We start from the raw sequence: 9,244 nt of genomic DNA on the forward strand, positions 1-9,244 counted from the left end.
TCCTCCATCAATGGTTGTAGCTCAAGTGGTAGAAAATCCTTCACCACCCGGATGCACCTCAACTTAGCTAGACTATGATGCATCACAAGACTCTCAATGCAGAGAACGAATTCAATAATAATTTTTAAATTGACTAATTTCATGAAATTTGTTCCAAACAGAGTTTTAAAACACCAAAAACAGAGAACACTTGATATTTAAAATATCTTGCTGGTGCTTATTACTCAACAGTTATGAATATGTTCCTCACTTGATCTTTCTAAATGGTCCTTTGATTGTGGAGAACTTGTTTTGTTTCGTATTATGTTCCAATGACAATTTGATCAATATGATTAGAGAGCTTATTATTATAAAATTTGTTTTGTTAAATCTTTTTTTTGTCTCCTATTAAACTACTCTTCTACTTCAACCCATGACAACAATGAAAAAATTTCGTAGCTTACAAATTCAGTTCAACAGAATACACAAAATCAATTATAATTTTAATCTTTATCTTATCTTTATCTTTATCTTATCTTTATTTACTTTTATCTTTCATAAACTAATACTCTATATATACTTAATTTTACCTTCATAGTTTACAATTCAATCAATTAACAATCAATAAAAATTTCTTCATCTTTTCTTATTTTTATTCCTTCATAATTTTATCACCTCCTATATATTATGCTCTACACACACAAAGTATTAAGCTTCAAATAAACATATATACTGAAGCCAACTAAAAACATAACTAAGATCTCTATATACATACATAAGCAAGAAGTTAAACCCTAATTAAATGCAAAATGATGCTATTTAAATAATTCTGGAAAAGACCACATTATGAACTTTGCATAAATATCAGACTCCAAAAATTCAATATGAGCAGCACGTCCAACAAATGAGTTCAAATTCTTGCCATATGAAGTCACATCGAAATTCACATCACAACGCATCAAAACTCGACGATGTTCATCGTGATTCACTCTCACTTGATCCAAAATATCATTTAACATTTCTATGAACATTCTTCCTTTCTTTGATTTGTCATGTGATGCTGCTGGGCATGATTCTATTCTAGCCGAATGATAAGGAATATAACCATCCTATTTTTTAAAAAAAATAAAGAAAAAAATTGTTAATCATTATTGCTAATGATGATAAGAATCAGTAAATAAATAAAATTCGTAGAGATGATTTTTTTTTAAGAAACATTAAAGAAATTAAAGTAATACCTGTGGAGAAGATATTAAGATAATATTCCTAAAGTATTCCAAGGTCTTTTGCTGGAAAAATGAAAAGAAAAGAAAAAAATTATTTAAAAAAAATAATTAATATTCGGTATAATTTACTTTTCTCAAATTTTTTTTAAAAAGATAGGTCACATTTGATCAATTAAAATATTTTGAAGGTAAAAATTCAGGTGCAGTCGACTTCACTTGAAGTTGATAAGTGAGAGCCGTTAGATGATTTGACTAAATTTTTATCTAAAAGCTCTCAACTATCAACTTCACATGAAGTTCACTGTACCTAAGTTTTTACCTTTTTTGAAATAAGAACTATTGAACTATTAAAATATTTTTGAAATTTATTGAAAAAAATAAAGTTGATATATAATTTTTTTTTATTTTCACAGGGACTATTCTGTCGCAGATCTGAATTCTATTTAAGAGTTTATTTTTTGTCAACGAGTTTCGGCATACACAAAATAAAGGTTCAAATTCTCAATACTTATTTAAGCATACTAGTGAACTAACTACTAAATGAATCGACCACGATTAAAGTTGATATATAATAGTGTAAGATTTATAATACCTTAGAGAGTTTATAGAGAAAAGTATTTTGAAAATGTGGATCATCTGTGAATGTGAGATGATGAATGCATTGTGTGCCTTTTAACTTCTTAAAAAGCCATAATCCAGAATTGAATAATGAGTTGGAACTATAAAGATACCCCAAATGTGGACCAGATATGGACATATACGTATACAAGTATCTTAGATATGGTTCCATCAAACTATCTGCAAATACATAATCAACACAATGTTACTAATAATTAATACAGTTAATCTAGATGTAACAATTCTAGCACTCACATGTTGTCGATGTTGAGGGACATAATTGAATAAAGTGATAATTTGGAGTTTTAATTTATTTTTTAATATTTAAATAATTAAAATTTTAAATATATATGTTATTTTTTGAAAATATTAAAACAATAAAAAAATTAAATTTAAAAATTAGAAGAATAATTAAAAGAATTAATTAGAATTTTTAATTAATTTTTAATTGAATATATATTGAAATGCTAGGAGTAAAATAGAAATAAATTATTACGGATAAAATTAAAGTCAAATATAAAAAAAATATACTTCTAATTTATATTTTTATAAATGGAGATCATAAAAAAATATTTTTAAAACTTATTTTTTATTGAAACTTAATGATATAGTAACATTTTTATTAAAAAACAAATACAAAATAAATAATACTATTCATAAATTATATAAATAATATTTTTAAATAGTATTTGATATTGTTAGAATATAATTAGAATCAATTAGTATTATTTAGTATATCTGAATATTTATTATAGGAGATTATGTCTTTATTATTACGATTCTCTTAGTACCTATAAATACTTTTTTATATTGTATCATTCCAGTCAATTTGAATAGACAACTGAAATACACTTAATAATACACAAATCATTTTTCCAGTTTAGTTTCTTGTTTCTAACATATATATTATTTTGAAGCAGAAGTAATATATTGTAATATGTATAAAAAATCATGTATTTATATAAAATAATATTAAAATATAAAATAAATATTAAAAATATATAAAATAATATACATAAATATATAACTTCTAATTTGATAAATAATTTTTGTTATGCAAATAAAAGATTTTTCATATTACTTTTGCAAATGTGAGCTACCTGCAAGTGCAGATCTTATAATGAGGTTGCCCATAGAGTGTCCAACAAAACTTAGCTGAATATCTCCCAAAATTCCTGAGTTTGAAGCTTTATCCATTTTTCTCTTCACAAAAGAAATAACTTCTTTAGCCAGCCTTTGACCCATTATTCTAAAATCATCAGATGTTGTTCTATCTTCATTGGCTTCTGACATAAGAAATTCCACTTCAGGATCAATTAAAACCCATTGATTTCTAACAAGTCTTAGGTCTAAATGATGCCCCTGCAACATTTTATTAAACGATAAATATTTAATCTTTTTAGATTTATTTCAAAAACATTTTAACATTTCATCAAATATCTAAATAAATCAAATATGATTTTATTCGGATCGGATTGAATCAACATATTAAGACATGTGAAAAAAGTTATTTTTAATCGTCATTTATTTTTTTAGCAGTAATAAAATTAATCACTAATATATTTATTGGCAATTAGACATTATCTGTCTTATTTTTTGTCGTTAAAAAATTTTAGCAACAATTATACAATTATCAATGAAAAAATTTTTAATGATCGCAAAAAGTATATAATTGTCATTATAATATATAGTAATAACAATAAATATATAATTACTACAGAAATATAAGTTAAATAAGATATATAGTGACGATTATGTTACTGTCATAAAAAATTTCTCGCTAAAAATAATTTTTGTTGTATTATAGTAGGGTTTAGAGAGGAGAATAAGATGGACATGCCTGAAAGCCATGCACAAAGACAACAATGTTCAAGACATGAAAATGGTGTTCCGATTGGTGGGTAATGTTAGGTAGTCGTTGGAAGCTGTGTGAGGCTGTAAAAAGCTTGGTATGTATCAAATATGAATCTTGACTAATAGTTCTTCGTTGTTCATTTGTGATGACATGTTCAACAATCACAATTGGTGTTCTTAAAGGGTCTCCAAATATATGCATGTCTTGAATTGATCGGTTGTTAATCTGCAAAAACAATAGGCATGCTTTAATTAATTAATTAATTAATTATAATCAAATTTAATTATTCCTAATAGTCCGTATATGATTCACGATTTACTTAATTACCCGCATTTGTGCAATGCTCCTTCGATGCATCTCAGCACGTGTTACTGCGGTTTGAATAGGCTGTGTATGAATTACAACACAAATTTTCATTTTATTATTAATCCTTTCAATTAAAAATTATTTATTTTGGTTTCAGAAATATTTTCATCAGCGACCAATGATATATATAATATTAAAAAAATATACAAAAAAATTATATAATATAAAAATATACCGATAGAAAATATATTTTAAAAGATAAAAAATATGTGTATTTTTTATTTTATAAAATTTATTGATAATAGAATTTGTGTCAAATCTTTCAGTAATCTTTTCTCAATGTAATTAAACGATAATTAGCAAAAAATTCATCTTTTATTTTATTTTTGAATTATTCTTCACAATATTCATAGTTAAAAAAATCTCTCAATTGTAGCATTTGAAACAGAGAGTTAATACTAAACAAATAAAAAAAGATAATCACAAAAAAAAATAATCCACTTTATTAAATTTAAAAATTTTTATTTAACTAAAAAATATCAGTAATAATATTTTTTCATATTTTTTTAATATTGTTACTTAATTTTTAAATTAAATATTAGATATCATTAATATTTAAGTTAAATTGAACTTTTATATATACTAAACTAAATATTATATAATTTTTTAAAAAATTAAATCATACTCAATACTTTATTATTATTATTATTTTATAAAAAAAGAACTGAGGAACCGAGGCCTCCATTGGCCCTCATATGTCTACCCTTATCTATTATATTAAATAAAATTATAGGATACTCGAAGAAAAAAGTTTGAAGACCAGCCATTTTTGTTTATATTGTTCGGTATTTTTAGTTAATAGCCTAAAATTTTTAATCCAACACTATACTTTTAATAAACACTTTTAAATATTATTGACTGGTCAAAAATAACAAATTATACTAATCTTATAATATTGGTTAGACTCATTTTAAATTTTGTTTAGTATATAGTTAAGAAACTGTCATATATTTTATCAAAGATTTAGTTAGAAATTGAAGGAGATAATAGAAACTTCTAAAAGTTAAACATTTTAAATTTAATCAAAGGATGAAGTTTATTATTACATGAGATAGAGATAAGTAAGCACTAACCTCGTCATTAAGCTTCCATAAAGTGAGAGCTCTTTTGTGTTTACCACGATTTGAAGATAAATTAATCCCATTATTTATATAATGATGGGGCATCTCAACCTTAGAGTACACCATCCATATTGACCATTCAACTTTTCTATCCTTACACCATGTTTCTCTTAAATACTTTAGAATCTGTATTTTGTTTTCCCTACCAACAAGTGAATATAATCATGCATGTTTATTTAACATTCAACCATCAAATTAATAAGAAAAAAAAAATCGATCCCTAGACATTTAAGTTTTTGAGAATTTAAAAATATATTTAAATTTTTGACTTTTTCAAAATCTAAACATATTGATCCCTGAGTCTAATTTGTCTAATTCTAAAAACTCTCTTACGTATATATTCATATCAACCAGGTCAATATAACAAGAATCATGTTTGATTTTTCTGTTGAGTCTGACAGATCCAAGTGAATATAAAAGATTGATATGTCCTGGTTTTAAAAATATCACGAACTTAAATGTATTTTCAAATTTTTGAAAATTTAAATGTCTACAGATCAAAATATTAAAGACCTATTTGTTTTTTTTAGCGATACAAAATGAGAAAACAAACCTGTGAAATTTTAAAAATTCGTTCCATAAATTGAACAATTGATCTCCTAATAAATCCAAACACTTCCAAAGTTCTTTTTGACTAAGAGATTTGAGGTTTCCAGCATTTAAAAAATTGACACTAAATTTCTGTACAAATTTAGAAGAATTAACCGTAGTTATTTTAAAACGGAAATAGTAATTCATATATAAGTTGAAAATGAAAAAAAAAAAATAAAATAACCTCTTGGCCATTTTGTGATTTTCCTTGTGTCAAAACATGATTTGCTTGAAGTATGGAATTTAATGAGGTCATATTTAACAGAAATTCTGAAATATCAATAGCTTGATCAATTGCTTTACTAAGTTTTTGAAGTTCTTCAAGTAATATATCACGAGCAGTTAATAATGCTTTAATAAACATTTTCTTTTTCACATCTAAATAAGCGATTGCACCGAAGCCCTGCTTAATTAGTCACATAAAACGTTTTGTTAAGAAACTCAATATAAGGGGGTTAAGGAAAAATGTGACACCTAATAATAATGTTTAATAATTAAGACATACTTGATTATTCTTCACTGTGTTATAACTTTGGCCAACATTCACTTCACTGGTGCCTGAATTTCTGAAATAGATAAATTAAAGTGAAAATTTGTAATTTTTTTTGGGTAAAGTAGGTTTTTTATTTCTAATATTTGTGATTTTTTTTAAAATATCCGTAACATTTAATTTTATTCAATTTTGTCCTTAATATTTTCGATTAATTCACTTTTGTTTCTAACGTTTTCAATTTGTATCAAAATTATCTTTGGAAGTTTTTTATTTTGTCCATAACATTTTACATGAAGTTAACATTCAGGAATAATTTTGACAAATTAAAAATATTAGGAACAAAATTAAATATAATTAAATGTAAGGAATATTTTTTAAAAAAATCGTAAACGTTAAGAACAAAAAACATCCTTTACTATTTTTTTGTTATTTTAAAGTGAACACCTAACTATATGTATTGAAGCATGGTAAATACTATAATGCCTTTAATATTATGCCTAAATTACTAAAAAAAGTAAATAGATAATATTTAATAAATTTTAAATAATTTATTTTTTATTTTAAATATTTTATTTTTAGACAATTTACACACCACAATAAAGATAACATAGAATTCACTTTGAAGCATGCTCATAAAAACTTGTGATTAAAAAGTTAAGGTCATATCGTACTTATTTCTCTGGAGATTTTATGAAATTTTTAGTTCAATTTTAATTTCTTACTTTAAAAAAAAAATATATTGATATCTCCTCAAATATATTTTAGTAATAACATGCATTTGATGCTTAAACATTATTCATGTATGCATAATATTATGAAACTGCTCATTATAAAAGACTAGGATAAAAAAACATATATATTGTTATATCTAATAAATCTTTTTGTAAAAGGATAGAGTCTCTTTTTGAATTTATGTCAATTTTTGTATAAATTTTTATCAGCTTATACTAATTTTTTTAGGAGAAACCAAAATTGAACTCTTAATCTTTTGTTCATAAATAAAAGCTCTGAATTTCACCAAATAAAAATTAAGGTTAACATTAATTAATCTTAAAATGAAAGCATGATGGTTGATTAACCTAATTAATTAAAGATGATATTAGAGTGTGGCAAACCTGGGAAATTTTGATGAAGATTTGAGAATACATGTATGTACAGTAACATCAATGAGCACTGCATGTAAGGAATCAAAATAGACAGGACAATATGAATGCAACCCTAATAGAGCTTTAGGAGGAATCCGAAATTCATGGATAGTTGGAGAAGAATCCAGAGAAGCTTCCAATTCACCACTATATATTATACCAATGTCAATCATAAATATGTATAATGAAATTTAATATTTTCACTTCAGGATTAATAGTCAAAATAGTACTTAAAAAATTTTATATATACGTTAATTTAATTTTCAAAAGATATTAACAGAATAAAAAATACTTTTTAGAAATTAATTTGAGGTATCTAATTTTTTGAAAACTAAATTAACACATTTTTTATTTTTTAAGAATAACTACTTTGACCGATTTTTTAGGTTTATTTGTTCTATTGGTCTCTACAGTTTTTTTAAATTTTTAATTAATTTTTTATTTTATTTTTTTAATTGGATCCCTACACTATTTTTAATTTTATAATTAGATTATTTTTAGTGTAAAAAATATTAGATTTAACTGAATATTTCTTTACAAATTAAAGATATTTATAATTAAGAACCTAATCGAACATTTGATCACATTTTTTAGGAGAAATGTTCTGTTAATTCTAATATTTTTAACATGAAAATGACCTAATTATAAAATTAAAAAAATAGTATAAAAACTAATTAAAAAAATTATAAAAACCTAATTACAAATCTGATAAAATTATATAGACCAACAGTATAATTAAATTTTTTTTATATGACTCACCCGTTATCATAATATTTGGGAACATACATAAGCTCAAACTTTAAAATAACAGCAGTACTAATGAATCCCTGCATTATTTAATTTAAGAGCATAATAAGATAAATAGGCAACTACACATAAGATCATGGATGAAATATTTTTGAAGAATGAGATCATGGATGATTAATAATTAATTACCTCAAATTCAGTATGAAATAAGTTGAATAAGATCATGATACATAGATAAATGTCTTGCTTTGCATATCTAATCCGAAAGGGCTGTGTTGAGAAACTGTTGTCTTTTTCTTCAATCCTCCATATGCCCTTTATATAGCTTGGATCCATCTCATCAGGAGCTATATATATAGTTATTAATCATACCATTTAATAATAAATTTATTTTTCAATCATGCACCGCCACTAAAGAAATTCAATCATGTTACGTCTACATTAAAAATTAGCTATTAAATTAGTCACTTGTATAAAATTATATTAAAAATAATTGATTTAGTGATTGATTTTTAGTATATACATAGCATAAAAAAATTTTGATTAAATTATACAGCTGATCCCTACACTTTTAGTAAAATTGTAAATTGGTCTTTACACTTTAAAAGTTTGTAATTAGATCCCTAAAGAAAATTAAAATTTATAATTTAGTCTCCATTGTTTAAAAAGTGTTTGATTTAATAGAATATTCTCAGCATATTCTCTATTTTAACAGAATATTCTAAACATATTTTAAGAATATTCTGTTAAATCAACACTTCTTGAACAGCGATGACTAAATCACAAATTTTAATTCTCCTTAAGAATTTAATTACAAACTTTTAAAATATAAGGACCAATTTGTAATTTCATTAAAAAATATAGGACCAATTATGTAATTTAACAAAAAATTTATCCATACATTTCAATTATAGATTACTAACTATATTGTCAAAAGCAACTAGTTTTTTAAATTCATTATTTAAAAAACAATTTATAGGATTATAATACAAATCTGATTGAATAAATGAAACTAAATAAAATCTTTCTTAATCTTAATTTAAATTACCTTCGTACTGAACAACTCTAGAGGGAATTCCGAAAGATTGATTTTCATTATCATC

The 9,244-nt window shown here is 23.9% G+C and overlaps 1 protein-coding gene and 1 long non-coding RNA gene across 2 annotated transcripts; both read right to left on the bottom strand.

Annotated features, from left to right (window-relative positions):
- Positions 1–591: 591 nt before the first annotated feature.
- LOC112705059 (uncharacterized) lies at positions 592–3,194 on the bottom strand. Its single transcript, XM_029288709.2, has 4 exons — positions 2,924–3,194; positions 1,798–2,003; positions 1,218–1,268; positions 592–1,088 (listed from the first exon to the last, which is right to left on the bottom strand). Exons 1-4 carry the CDS (start codon positions 3,192–3,194, stop codon positions 795–797), a joined length of 822 nt encoding a protein of 273 aa, XP_029144542.2. The 3' UTR covers positions 592–794.
- Positions 3,195–3,668: 474 nt separating this feature from the next.
- On the bottom strand, positions 3,669–6,152 carry LOC140174805 (uncharacterized). Its single transcript, XR_011864594.1, has 4 exons — positions 5,941–6,152; positions 5,118–5,846; positions 4,006–4,065; positions 3,669–3,903 (listed from the first exon to the last, which is right to left on the bottom strand). It is a non-coding gene; the product is annotated as an uncharacterized lncRNA (long non-coding RNA).
- Positions 6,153–9,244: the final 3,092 nt, after the last annotated feature.

The sequence above is a fragment of the Arachis hypogaea genome, chromosome 8 (genome assembly GCF_003086295.3).
Source record: "Arachis hypogaea cultivar Tifrunner chromosome 8, arahy.Tifrunner.gnm2.J5K5, whole genome shotgun sequence".
Taxonomy (NCBI): domain Eukaryota; kingdom Viridiplantae; phylum Streptophyta; class Magnoliopsida; order Fabales; family Fabaceae; genus Arachis; species Arachis hypogaea.